We start from the raw sequence: 15,065 nt of genomic DNA, 5'->3' as shown, positions 1-15,065 counted from the left end.
AAATGCCGTCGGCGCTCTCGAGGAAGTGACGCAATTCCCGCGCATGCGCGTTAGCAGAAACGTCCTGATTCCGATCCGGTGTCTGTACGCGTGGCTGGGGCCTGCGCTACAGGACGACGATCCTCGCTATATGATTGGCCGAAGAGTCGAAATGTTCGCCTATAAGATGCCTGTTTAAAAGTGTGCCAGTGTTTCATCTCACGCAGATATAATATTCAACAATTTTACATAAAACTAATTAACGTGTGCACACATCTTTCTATCACTCTCTCAACTCCCACCAGTGTCCATCTCTAAAGCTTTTTAAAATGTATTTTTCCCCTTGTTTTTGACAGTCTCTGAGTCCTAACCCTTTTTATTGTATTGTGCTTTATTTGCATTTGTTTGCTTTTTCAATCCAAGTGTTGTTGTGACCAACATGGACAGTTAGTTTTTACAATGCATTCAGAGCGTGGTGACGGCATCAGAAGACGCAGGCCCCCCAAGCCCAAAAGGCACCCCGAGCAGATCGGGTACCTACCGTATCCCGATCTGCGGTGACATGAATTGTTTTCAGACACAGGCGGCGAATCCGCCTTAAACGTAAGTGAGTGGTTGTTTTTAGAACAAGAAGACGACAAAAAGTCAGAAGGAGAAACAATAACGATCTTAACTCGAGGGACTATGGGGGTAAGAATATCTCAACGTTACATTATTCATTGCTTGTGCTTTTTAGCACAATCTAAATGAGAAGTCTGGGCGTTTTCTCGTTAGATGCTTTAGAAAGATCACGGGGTGCCGAAATGAATGATTTCAAAGTTTCCTTGATTTAGCTGGGTGGATTTATGCCTGCGAAAAATTGCATTTTGCTTATAATATATGAATGTTCTATTTCCTTCTTTTGCCTAATTTTCTGATGGTGTGGAGACCATTCCCTTCCAATTGTCCCAAAATTAGCTTCCTGGAATAATTCATGCAGAATGAATTTTGTTTTCTTGAAAAATGAAAACTTGGGAATTTTAAAAATACACAAGTCAGTCTAAGAAAGAAAATATGCTAACACTTTCATTACAGTTCGTATCTTATTTATTTTTATAATTCAAAGAGCATCACAGTCGGACCAGTGGTTAGCACAGTTCTGGGGTGGAGGTTCGATCCCAGGGCGGTCCTCACTGTGTGGAGTTTTGTTTATCTCCCCAGGCTAGCGTGGGTTTTCTCCAGGTACTCCGTTTTCCTCCCACATCCCAAAAATATGCATGCTAGGCTGGTTGAACATTCTAAATTGCCCCTACGTGTGAATGCGAGCGCGAGCGTGCATGGTTGTCATTCTCCTTGTGCACTGTGACTGGCTGGCCACAAATTCAGGGTGTCCCCTGGCTGGCACCCGAGGTCAACTGAGATGGGCTCCAGCAGATACAGTGCTAGACTGTGACCCTTCACCACTTCGTGGCTTCAGTACACTGCAGTTTTTTTGTATCAATTATTTAAAATAAAGTAATAAAAAATAAAAAAAATTAAATCCAGACATAGGCTTGTCATCATCATTGACTAGACAAAAGCCTAATTCTCATCATACCCAGCTGTGTATGACGAAATTGGTATTGCTTCTCCACAAATTGCGCTTTTCTCAGGCAAAAGCCCAACCAAGTGAGAGTTTCAGACTCACTGGCATCTCTAAAACGTTCATAAAGATGTAAAAATTCACGCTGAAACACGCAAGCGGAAGACTGGGGAATAAAAAAATGGCGGAATTCATGGCTCCGCTTCTTTGGTGCTGCATTGGGCAGCACTCAGTGCCGAACAAGTCATATTTCACTGTAGAATGGTGAAGGAAGAGCACTCTGTCTTCCTTCTCGGGTTCGATTAATTTCGGATGTGGAAGATGTTGGTTGTCCAAATGCAGGCTGGAGGCGATGAACAGTGACTTTGAAGCTTGTATTACATAATATTCTGGGCACAGGTGAACCACGGGCAAGGCTGTCGTTCACAAATGCGCCGAGACAGACAACTTAATTTCATCTTTATTCTCTCAAGAGGGTGGTACCGAATCCGAACAGGCATGGGATTTTCCCCTACTTCATACAGTAAGCAATTTGTTATGAACCATCAAATAGAAGATAATGACAATGTTGCAAGTCTTCAAGGACACATCTGGCTGCATGACAGAGCTCTACTAAGCAGAAGCTTGAGACTCATGGAGTCATGACTAGAAATGGGCAAAATACACATTTCAATATGAGACCCACTTCAAAATACACGTTTCAATATGAGACCCATTTCAATCCCCCTTCCGGACTCAAAGGAGTCCAAGACCCGAAATCAAATTAAAGAAAGACACCAGCGGTATCATCATCTGGAGAAGATGGCATATGGTGCATGGGACTAGTAAGGGGAAGCAATTCGGCCATCATATAGGGTGGAGGATCATTAATATCCTTTTTCTCAATGGTGGTAGTAATTAAACGCTGACATAGTGATCGGATACAAGGAATACAACAACAACCACACAAAATTAGAAGAGCAGAAAAAATAGCAGTGGAGATAATGGCCATAGTTATCAAGGCTTTGTATTTGCCGAAGACATTAAAAGCATTATCCCACATAGCACCGGAGCATGAATTTCATTCAAGATTTTCTGACATGATAGGGTAGGATGACGGCATAAATGGGTTAAGTGGAGATACCGCTGAAAACCGTTTCTCCTTCGAGTAAGGAGGCGGCGAGAAGGTCAAATCGGGTGGCGATGGCACCAGACCAACACTATCTTCTTTAACTGCGACACGAGACAACTTCAACGCACATCCCTTAACCATCATTCTCACATTCGCTTTCATTTCCACAACTTTCTTCGCATTATCTCTCACTCTTTTACCTCTTGTAGACAACCTGTTAGTTTTTTCCACTTCTAATCCAAAAGCTTCCGCTCTCCTAACACAAGCCATTTCTGTTTCTTTCATCAATGTCACTAAACATGCAGTTGAAAACATAGGGGGAAACCAGCCGCCCCCAGAACACTTATACATCCATTCCGTCAATCGTTCTCTCATACTCTCACATTCTTCTTTAGGCAAGCCTCCGACACAAACATCACAGGCATTCTTAACCTGTTCGCTCAACAACACTCGCTCAGGATGGTTAGGAATTTGCCGCACATCAAACCAATTACTGTCCCTGTCAAACTCCCATTTTGTATTAAATTATCTGTATTTGTATTATTCTTTCAAAAGTGCTCGAACGTATTATCACAAAGGTACATGATTAAATCCAATTAGAAGTAATTCCAGGCATCCAATGCGCCCAGGAAAAAAATGAGACCTGATGACGGTGACCGAAAAAATGACGTTGCTTCATATGCTGAAGGCTTAGCACACCATTGCGGCATAAATGAATCTGTATATGTATGTGTACGTGTAGTCATACCTCTACTTACACAATTAATTGGTTCCAGAACTTTTTTCGTAAGTTGAAAATTTCGTAAGTAGGTGTATTTTATATGTAAATTCTCAAATTTGTTCCACAGTCCTCACACATCTACCAACTAAACCCTTTAAAATTGGTCAACATGTCCCAATTTTGTAAGAAAGATGTGAGAAAGACAAATATGAGAGAAAATTATCATAAAAGTATTTATTAATGTCACAAGGAATAACAAGTACCGTATTTTCACACTTATAAAACGCACCGTCTGATAGGGCGCAGTCTCATTTGCGGGTTTATTTTCAGTTTTTTGTTTTGTCAATACATTTCGCGCTTCTTCAGAAAAGACGCTAGCATGACACTAGGCTAGCGTATGTTATGCCAGCCGCTAACGTTCCTATCTTATGCTAGCCGCTAGCGTATGTTATGCTATCCGATAGCGTATGTTATGCTAGCTGCTAGCGTGATTTTTTAAAGACCGCACAAGCAAAACTAAGTTCTATAATGCTTTATTAAGCTAAAAGGTACACTCTGATATAAAGAGCTCGGCGTTCAACATGCTAGGCTCCACTGTCAGTCAGAGTTGTGTATTCCGGGAACTTGATTCCAGCTTTGACGAAAGCTCAAACAACAGTGCTGGCTGACACTTGAGCCCAGTCATCCACAATCCATTGTAACTCGCGACATGCATCACTCCCAAGCCTTTGATTCTTCTCGCTGTTATATTGGCATTGACAATTCATTCCAAATCGTCACGTAACTAAGCGACGCTGCCTGCCAGAATTACTATGTTGGCCACCCGTTAGCAATCCGTTAGCAAAGCTGTTAAATAGTGTTCGATCCATGGCTTCAGTCCATTTTGCAAGCGTTCACACCCGTATTGTGTTGTGCCTTGCCACTCCCCTGGAATGTTTTGAATGGACTTACCGTAATGCTTGGAATGCGCGGAGAGACTATTTTTAGGGTGAACGTCCGCTGGGTTGATTGCAATAAATATCGTGCCAGCAAGAAATAAAACCAGTCACTCAAGCGGTCAGGGCCATACAAAAATTGAATTTAGTGCACAGACGGTGTACCGACCAATTGGGCGCATTGACAATTTTAGAGAAAATTTTAGTGTGCCCTATAGGTGTGAAAATATGGTATATAAACAAACCCGTGTTAAAACGCAGTGGAACAAGAGAAAGCTACCAGGATGCAACATGCACACAAACATGAACACGCATTTAATAAACACAGCATTAAGAATTCAAACAACAACAAGCATTAAGGTTTTATGATTTCTTTGAAATGTAATTTTACACCCAATTTATAAGTCACTACTGGTTCTTACCTGCTTCTGCAGTACTGGTTGACGAACGTTTTGAAAAAACTACAAAGTCGATTGCCTTTGACGACTTTTAATAATGTTTCTAAAATGCACAAGACAAACGTCGTCAAAGTGGGCACGACTCGTGAACACTTTTTCAGGATGTTTTTTCCATGAAGTCGAAAGTTTGCTTCTCCGTTTTTTTTAATGATTTGTGCTGTTGCAATGGTGGCTGCTTCCTCCTCGGCTGCCTTCTCGTTGAACTCCTCGTGTATTGCCGACGGTTGCGTTTACTCATGCTCCGTTGAGAGTTCATTCAGGATGTTTTTCTACGAAGTCGGAAAGTTCGTTTCTCCCCTGTTTTTTCTTCTGATTTGCGCTGTTGCAGTGATGGCTGCTTCCTCCTCGGCTGCCTTCTCGTTGAACTCCTTGTGTATTGCCGACAGTTGCGTTTACTCATGCTCCGTTGAGAGTTCGTTCAGGATGTTTTTCCACGAAGTCGGAAAGTTCAATTCTCCCGTTCTTTTTTCTTCTGATTTGCGCTGTTGCAGTGATGGCTGCTTTCTTCTCGGCTGCTTTCTCGTTGAGTTCCTCGTGTATTGCCGAGTGTTGCATTTACTCAAAAATCAGTTTTGGTGCACATCGACCAACTAACTCGTCAATGTCCGTATTAATGACCACACGGCCCATCGCCTGCCCCCGCGACACAATTTCGCCCATCAAAGGCTGCGGTTCAGGTCGTGGCACTCGGCCACAGCTTCCCCAAGCATAAATAAGTTTAAGCAGACAATGAGTTAAAGAAAATGGAGGGTTGTTGTGAGACCGCCAATGAGAGGCCAGTATGAATGAATCTGGTGATCAGAGATCGTCACCTGAATCAAATACAGTTCAACTCAGGAATATAAAATGTAACTATGTATAGGACCATCAAATCATAAAAAAATGCTACTTTGTCTGAATTGATTAATAATAATCATAACAGAACTTAATCATTGTTACACATTAGAAAGCTAAACCAAATCCTTCAGCTTCACTAAAATTGTGTTTTTAAGTATACGACTAGATTAAAGGAATCAAAAGGCAAGTGAAATCGGTCAGGATTTTCATCCTAGAAAACCCAAACAACACCACCTTTCAGGTCAGGCCCATCTTTGCTCTGTCAGCTGTTGGCCAGTTCCTGTGTACAGTTACAGCTAGGAACCACATAGGATGTTGGTTCGAGGCTCCTCCATCTGTCGTGATAGTGTCCAAGCATCCGTAAATCAGCATAGAACACGACAGACTCGTGCGGCTTCTTCACTTGCGCTTGAATGTCCACCAGCTCCCGTCACAGCAGAACATCTCGAATGGCAGCAGGTGTTGTGGCCGCCGCAGCTGTTTTCATGTTTCTGCATCCTCCTCCAAAACATAGAGAAGCTTCTTGAAGATACTTTAAGTCCTGCTCGTATTGTCATTGTCTGTGGGATGTTGGGTTTTAAAATCTATAAGTATATTAAAGTTAAGTTAATAATCTGACTCCAATTTGTAACCTTACCCGACTTTCACTCATCCAACAATTTGCGCGCTCGTTCTGCAATATAGAGAGTTCAGGAAGCTAGCAGTTTCACACACGAGTGGATTTATTCTTACCACACCAATCCAAATACACACACCCGGGGCCCAGGTCCCTCTCAATACACTCTATACGTCTTATTTGACACCAGTCGACGTAGTTCTTCCTCTGGGTTGCCCGGGAACTTAGTTATGCTACACAATATGCAAATGACACAACACAAAGGCATCCTGGCACTATACGATTGGTTATGTGTAAAATGCAGTTATCCCTAGCTTGCTCATTGGTCTTTCCTTCTTGAAGATTTTACTGCGGTTCCTCCCAGCTGTATCTTTCCATTTTCAGCAACTGGTACCTGCACACAGTTCAACCCCCCACACATCTGCAATCTATTGAGTCCTACTCCCACATCCTGTCCAAATAACCTTCGCATTCCAAAGGCCAGGCAGGGAGATATAATGAACTCTCTTTTAAGCGTTAACCCTTAATATTCCTTCATTCCCTCTCATGACCTCGGACGACTGAGGTCATCACTCAAATACCTTGTTTTATTGTTAGACACGAGCTAAAATCAATGACCATAAGCTAAACTCAGTAAACAATTAAAAAATCAGTAGAAAACTAAAAATCAGTATAAGATTTCATTCTAGTAAAAAATTAGTACAAAATTACTACTCTAGTAAAAATCAGTAAAAAATTAATACTCAGCCTCAGATCCTTGAGACTACCTCCCCCATACTCACATCCTGAACTCCCGGAGGGCGATAGCTGTCTCCTGGGGGTCCTTCTGAGGGATCATCATGTACTGGCCACCCGGAGGGCGTGGCCCCAACGTGCGTTCAATTGTCCTGATAGTTAATGATCTGATACATGGAATACAGCCACATCCGCATAACACCATAATAGCGGTAAACACAGCGATAGAAACCAACATTGATGCAATCAAGCTTTTATATTTGCCAAAGCCGTTTAGCCAGTCAGAGTACCAACTGGTGTCCACACCTGAGTGCTCTTTCATTTTGTTACTGAGCGTGCGCAGACCCTCCAATGCCTTAGTCAGACGCCCGTCAGGAGACGTATTGTTGGGAATCAGAGTACAGCACTGATCTCCAAAAATGCCACATACTCCTCCTCTCTCAGCTAACACCATATCTAAACCCATTCTATTTTGAAATGCCATAAGAGACGTGGCTGCTAATTGCTCATGCACTGCCTGGAGTGCCGAGGTGGTGAAGTTCGCCAATAGTTGGACATTGTAGTGGACATAATTAATTCGGTCCACATTTTTGTTTACAGTAACAAACAGGAAAATACTCTCTCATCCTGCCGTCACTTGATTCACCAATTTGTATTCATCAGGGACCCCTCTCGGAACTCCAATTGCATCCATATACGTGGGGTCTCCTGCCTTTAGCCATTCTTGCATGTCCCTTTTCTTCCTCACAAGGAAGGGGATTCTTCCCCATCGTCCAACGCCTTCCCAATTTATTCCGGCCATGTCTAATGCTGTTACACTAATTGGCATGATCAGTGTTACTAGGGCGCACTTACCTGAGGCATTGGAGGGTAGCCTATCATACAAAACTTTTGCTCCACACCACAGCCAAACATCCGCACGAGCGAGAGGGATTCCTGCTGGCAAAGACACATTTTCATTACACCATGACTCCTGGATATTTCCAATCCCAGGGCCAGTCCCATTTAAATTTAGGCAGGTGAAATTTTGTTGTGCAACATGGGTGTCAAAAATGGGCTTTCCCTTTTCCATATCTGTCAGTGGAAAGGCCGAGTCCAATTGGCTGCACTCTCCTTGCATAGTCTTGTTATATAGGAAACCAAAGAGACATTTTTTGGATACAGCAGTTGCTGCCATGATCTTCAAAACTGGTCTTGCACCTAAACATACCAAACAATTCTCGTTAGTGTTGTGAGCGGCCTGTTCAGCCATTAGGAGCCAATTATTCGTAACCATAGAGATACCTGTGTGAATCATAAACCAGTCATCCACTGTCGTCATTGTTCTGGCTGTGGTACCCGTTTGACGTGTATAATTATTTAACGCTGGTGTTTCCCCTTTTGTCATAGTCCCATTCTCACAAATGATAATTGGAAAATATGGATCTTTTCCAGATGAATATGCCCACAACTTAAACCCCCAACATGATGTGTTTAGCACTAACACCTCTTGTTGTGGTGGCGCAATTGAATTATTGCCCATTGCAATTGTCAATTTCAATATCTCCCCTTCTTTTCTTAGGAAAATCTTATTATGGAAATACTTAGCAATATTATTCTTTGATGGTGCCCAATAATCACCCGCCTGTGTGGTAACCATGGAATCCCATCCCCACATTGTCACGTGTCCTGTTATATACCACCAATGACCCGGGAACATGTCTCCAGTTACTTCTGACATGTCAGCCATCACTGATGTATACCACGCTCCCCGAAACCCTCTCAGTGCCTTTATTGGTATATCTACTTGGGTAGTTGTTTTAGGAGCCACTGTTACTCTCACCGAATTATTGTATGCCCAGCCTATTATCCAAGGCTGGTAGCCCTTTTTCTCCCACTCATTTTCTGACTTTACCTCTCTTCTCCTCCTTGGCTCCTGTGGGTCCTGGTACCGTGTTTTATAATTGTCCAATTTATCTAACAAATCAAGCCATTGTTGAGTCCAGTTCAAAATTGTCACCCAAACGTTCACCTGTGTCGATTGTTTACACTTCAGATTTAGCAGTAATTGTTGTGTCTGTGTCAGCGTCTTACCACCATCTCGCTCTGCTTCATACCATACCGTTCCATTCCCGGCATGATACACCATCACTCGTTCTCCTTTCACTCCATTCCGTCTGTCATCCTGCACCATCAACATAGTCCACACAAAACACAAGCCAGCCAGTAAAATAGTTAATAACGTTAAACATTTGCATTGTCGTCGTCTTTGTCCAGACACTTTCGAGTCCGACTTTGATCCAATTCTTGCCATCGTCATATTCCCTCTCTTGACCTGCCCGTCCGGGCGGTCAACCTTTAAGCTCACCATTGGCGGGCACAAAGTCTGGGGCCGGGCGCAACTGTGAGTAATGGTACCACTTTTGTCCTTTAGTTTCCAATTGAACTGCGTGTGAAGTTCTAGCCAGAACTCTAAACGGTCCTTTCCAGCGAGGTTCAGTCCACTTCCGGGAAAGCACCCGGAGGTAGACGTACGGAGTGATGTCCGACTTCACTACTGCTGGTGATGAATCTGCAACCGCCTTGTTTGTGACCTGCGTAGACACACTGGATACAAGTGAATGAAGGTACTTCCAGTATTCAGCGTGTGATAAATCAGGTGTCGGTACGTCAGCTGGCAGGACCAAGGTGGAGGCGGGCCCCGGCATTAGGCGACCAGTTAACTGTTCGAATGGCGCAAAACCTGTGATTCTGTGAACAGTTTGGCGGACGACCAACAGGGCTAGGGGCAAAGCTTGCAACCACGTCATTTTTGTTTGAGCCATGATCTTAGCCATTTTTTCTTTCAAATTTCTGTTATATCTCTCAACTTTGCCTTGACTCTGGGGGTGATACACACACCCAAAGCGATGTTTCAGCCCCAACAACGCCTCCACTTTAGCCATTGCTTTGTTGTTAAAATGTGTCCCATTATCCGATCTGATTAACGCAGGAAAACCATGTGTCGGAATATAATGATTCACCAATGCTTTAATGACTGAGGCGGTGTCTTCCCTTGCACACGGATACGCCTCCGGCCAGCGTGAATAAGAATCCACCATGACCAGAAGGAACCGCTTCCCGTTGACCCTGTCAATCATGTCCGTGAAGTCAATTACAATTTCTACTCCAGGCCAGGCCACAGGGGAGAATGTTCCTGGCCTGGGTTTCAATGTCGGTCGTGCATTAAATGTTTGACATAATTCACAATCCGCCACAAACTGCCAGACCACCTCCCGCAACCTCGGATGCCACCACTGACGAAGTTTTGGAAGCATTGGCTGAGGCCCCACATGCGCCACTGTATGGGCCTCAGTCAACACCGATGTCATGAGTTGTCCTTCAGGGAGGACCGGCTGGCCTCTGGGTCCCACCCAAAGACCATCCGATCGCCTGACCGCCTTTGATGCGATCCACATAGATTTTTGTTCCGGCGACGACTTACCTTGTGCGCCCATAATGTCCTCCAGTGTAATTGCGGGTGCCACTGGAAGATCCGGGGGTTCCCCGTCCCAGACCACAGCCGTGGTTGCTAACATCATCTCGCCCTGAGGGGTGTACCCAGCTACTTCTTTCGCGAGAGCATCCGCCCTCTCATTACCCTTTGCCATCATGGTGTTGGCCTTTGAGTGTCCCGGGACCTTTACAATTGCCAATTGGTGGGGACCCTTAATTGCTTCATACAATCGCTCCATTAAAGTTTTATGCGCAATTTCTTTGCCTTTCGCTGTTAGCCAGCCATTGTTGAGCCACCCCTTTAGGTCAATCAGGGCAGCACACGCTGCATACGCCGAATCAGTATATATAGTCAATTTCTGTCCTGGACACTGTTCCAAGGCCAACACCAGAGCCAACACCTCAGCCGCCTGGGCGGAGGGTTTTATTGTCAACTTCTGAGATGTCACCGGGAGGAAAGAAGAGCCTGTCCACTCCACCACTGCCGCTGCCGCGTGGAGTGTCCCCTCCTTGGCACGCCAACAACACCCATCCGTGAACATAACCCGTCCTCCTTCCAATGGTTCCGCATACAAGTCCTCACGGACTTTTTGATCTTTTTGTACTTTCAGAGCACACTCATGTGCCCCTTCCAGGAGGTGGTCAGCCATGTTCACGCCATCATGCACATACGTAACGTTTGGTGCCGTCAATGTTTTCATCATCCGTGTTTGTCTTAGGGGTGTCAATGTAAATGCTGCCGATGCGATAAAAGCTGACACCGCATGGTCTGTTAGCACCTGGACAGGATACCCCATGATCATATGAGCCGTTTTCTGTAGGACCTTTGCCAGGCCCGATGCGTACCTAACGCAGTCTGCTTGTTTCTGTTCAATTCCGTCTAATGGCACACTACAATACAATAACACTGCCCTGTTTGTCCCGTCTTTGGTACAATGCCGCATTCACTGTCTTCTCACTAATGGCCACATCTAAATGAAACACCTTGGTGTAATCTGGGGTAGCCAAAGCTGCTGCTGATGCTAATTCCTGAATTAGTTGCACAAACAATGCATCATCCTCAGGGGTCCACTGCAATGTGGCCTTCAAATTTCTGACCCCTTGTTGTTTGACCAGGGCCCGCAAGCCTGCTGTTTTATCCACAAAACATGGGATGTAGGCTCTGCTGTAGCCACACAATCCCAAGAAAGACAACATGTCTTGCACTGTCTCTGGACGTGGGTGTCGCAAGATGGAACTGCGGTGATCCGGGGACATAGCCAAACCGGCTGGTGTAATGACACGCCCCAGAAAAATCACCGACTTACGACAGCACTGTAACTTTTTCCTAGACACTTTGAAACCCTGGACAGCAAGCTTCAACAGCACTGCTTGTGTGGCTTTCACGCACTGGTTGGATGTCTCGGCTGCAATGAGGAGATCGTCCACATACTGCAGGAGCACTGAGCCTTGGGGTAGTTCACATGAAAATAACAAGTCCTTCAATACCTGATTAAAGATTCCCGGCGAATTTTTGAAGCCCTGTGGGAGTCGTTTGTACTGCAATTTCACCCCTTTGTAGGAAAATGCAAACACGTGTCGTATTGACTCAGCCAGTGGTAAACAGAAATATGCATTCGCCAAATCAATTACTGTATACCACCGTTTCTGAGGGCTCAGGGAGGACAGGATGCGATGGGGGTCAGGGACTGACAAAACTGGAGTTATAGTTATGTCATTCACTGGCCTCAAATCGTGGGCCATTCTCCATGTCACCCCATCAGCCTTCTGGACCGGCCTCAGAGGTGTGTTCCAAGAGGACGCCGACGTCTCCAACACCCCCGCATCCCACAATCCTGCCACTGTGTCCTCCATTCCTTTGTCTGCTTCCTTTGGCCATCGATATTGAGGACGGCGGACCGGACTGGAGCAATCAACTTCCAATTGGATCGGCTGAACCGTATGACAAAAACCAACATCATATGGACCCTGTGACCACAAGGTCTGTGGCATTTGATCCAGCATCGCCTGTGCAGACTCATGGTCCGTCTGTTCCCGCCCATGATGGCGGTCCAGGAAGACCAATTCAAGGTCTGACTCATCTACCATTTTTGCCATTATTTTGTAACTTTTGGTTGCGGTCGAATGCCACACATCTGGAATATCAGTCATCATCCAGTCATGTTGTTGTGTTAATCGTTTCACCATGGGCCCCAATTGGCGGGGCTCATGGCCTGGTGACACAGCCAACGACACGTGAGGCAAACCTTCCTCACTCATTCGATACCATTGCTCTTGCTCTGGCGACAACTGTACATATGCTGCTACCCCTTCGGGGCCCACAAAGATGCATGGTGATTGTAATGTCCAATTATCTCCCTCAATTTCTCCAAACGCATCTCTATATATATCATCTGATTCCCTATCATAATATAGAGTGCAATGCAATTGATCCACTGGGGGGTGGTACGGTGCCAATGCCTGGATCCATGGTTTCCACAAAAGGTACGCGGAGTAGACACCTCCCCCAGACGGAGTCTCAGGATTCAATCTTGCCCAGTAGATTCGTGCTGTTTCCGGTACTGTGGGGAGTGGTGCCATCAACCACTGACCCCGATGCGTCACAGGCTGGGAGCATCCCAACACCTGTCCGTCAGGAAATGTCACTGTGAGTCCTTCCTCGCCGCACAATATCTGAGCTCTCAATGCTGACAACATGTCTCTGCCCATCAAGTTGATGGGTGTGTCCATTGCATGAACATATGAATGATATAGTTTCTGTCCGGTGTTTGTGATTTCCGTTTTCAATGGGCGAGTAAAGGGCAGAGTCTGAGGACGTCCCGAGAAGCCGACCAACGTTGTAACTCGTTTCGACAACGCTGTTTTTGGCAGTGGCATGTTGATCGATGAATGTGTTGCTCCAGTGTCCACCAACATCTGGACCGGAGTGTCCGCCACTGTCAACCGAAGCATTGGCTCTGCCTGGCCAGTGCTTCCCGAGCTTCCCAGGCCCCCCTGTTCGTCCGGGCCGTACCACGGGTCAGCTTGGTAATACTGCCCCTGTGGATTTGGCTGTGGCCACGGGCGGGGCTGCTGCGGTCCCCTTTGATGTGGTGGCCTTGCTTGCTGGTTCTGCTGCTCCGCCCCTGGTGGTGGTGGGGTGCCATGACAGTCTCTTGCCCAGTGATCATAGGACCCGCAGTTGTAGCAAGTCCCTAGGGCGAACCCATTCCGCCCCCGCCCAGAGGGGGCGCCACGACCACGCCCTCTGTATTCACCACAGAACTCTTGGCCTCGGCCCCGTCCAGCCCCCACTGGCGTCTGATACATCTGTTTTTGTTTACTCTTGTCTTGTTTTGCCTCACCATGCAACTTTGCCAACTGTAGTTTAACCAAACTAGTCGCCAGAGCGTCAGTTTCCTTTTGATCTTTATTTGCTTTTTCCATGTAGATGCGGCAATGGTGTATCAAATGCCTCTTGAATCTCGGTTCCGGACAGACCAAAATGTCCGGATCAATTCTCATAATTGTTTGCACCTCATTTGGGAGGCCGTTCAGCATCGCCGTCCTGAACATCATCTCAGCTTCAGGGTAGTTGCCTGGGTGTTTACCTGTGGTCTCAATCCACAGCTCCAATGCCTGAGCATAATGTTGCTCGGGAGGCACCTCTCTTACATAATTAAAAATTGTTGGAACCCCATCCACTGGGGAGGGAAAAGCCGCCCTCAACTCCCGGAACAACGCCTCCGCGATCTCCGCCAGGGGCGTCTCTCTCCCCAGCAGGAGGGTGCCAGCTGCCCCCTCAATATTCTGTAATTGGATCAGGGAACATGATCCCAAAATGGCTTGTCTGAAATCCCCCAATGCTACTCCCTGTCCTGACATGGCAGCTAAAAATTTAGTAATCCAGGCTCGTGCCCCTTTATGCAGGGGGGGCAACTTCTCCACCAATGCAGCCACATCCCGAAGCACCCAAGGCTCATATTGGCGGCCAGCATGAGTCACCACTAGGGGTGCCATTGTCTGCGGCTGCTCCTGCTGTGCCATCATTTTCCCTTTACGACGTGTATTATAGGCTCGCTCTGCCCTGGACATGCTCTCCTCACTAGCGCCCAGCCTCTCTCCCTCACTCAACGCTCCAAGCATCCGCCGCTGTTCACGTAACACAACCTCGTCTTCCTCATCATTTTCCACTTGCTCCTCGCGGCGATCCGCGTCGCTGGGCTTTGTCTGCCCATGGCCCCATGTCACTGTCATCACTTCCTTTAACATTCCTCTTTCCTCACTCTGCACCCTATGTCCATCCCCCAACTTACGCGCTGCCTCCTCCCTCGTCAGCTTCCTTGCAGTAGTGGTGTCCCCTTCTCCTGCTGGCGCCGCCCCTGGCGTGCGCGCGGGCGACTCCACATTCCCCTGCTGCTCTCCGCGCGCTCTCTTTCTCTCATTATTCACAGCCTGGTCAATCAACTGTATGGTTGCTGGTGTCATACGTGAACCGTCATCCTCCACATCTAAAACCATTCTTCCCCCAAAGTCACTACGGGGGCCATCACTGGCGCCGTTTGATACGGCGGCGGCTCAACCACATACTGTCCCAAACTCGGCAACTGTGGATAAATGCCTCTAAAACTTCCCGTCTTCTCTCCCACTTTTTTAATC

The 15,065-nt window shown here is 46.3% G+C and overlaps 1 protein-coding gene across 2 annotated transcripts in view; it reads left to right on the top strand.

Moving 5' to 3' along the window:
• Positions 1-487: 487 nt before the first annotated feature.
• LOC144076966 (lysine-specific demethylase 2A-like) overlaps positions 488-15,065 on the top strand; it is a 156,819-nt gene continuing 142,241 nt past the window's right edge. For both annotated transcript variants that reach the window (XM_077604365.1, XM_077604363.1), the window contains exon 1: positions 488-669. In XM_077604365.1, coding sequence (XP_077460491.1) covers positions 664-669 — 6 coding nt within the window. In that variant the 5' untranslated portion in view covers positions 488-663. The remainder of the gene's footprint in view (positions 670-15,065) is intronic.

This window comes from Stigmatopora argus, chromosome 7 (assembly GCF_051989625.1).
Source record: "Stigmatopora argus isolate UIUO_Sarg chromosome 7, RoL_Sarg_1.0, whole genome shotgun sequence".
NCBI classification, from domain to species: domain Eukaryota; kingdom Metazoa; phylum Chordata; class Actinopteri; order Syngnathiformes; family Syngnathidae; genus Stigmatopora; species Stigmatopora argus.
Note: the sequence above shows the minus strand (reverse complement) of the source record. Positions and strands in the feature narration are given on the sequence as shown.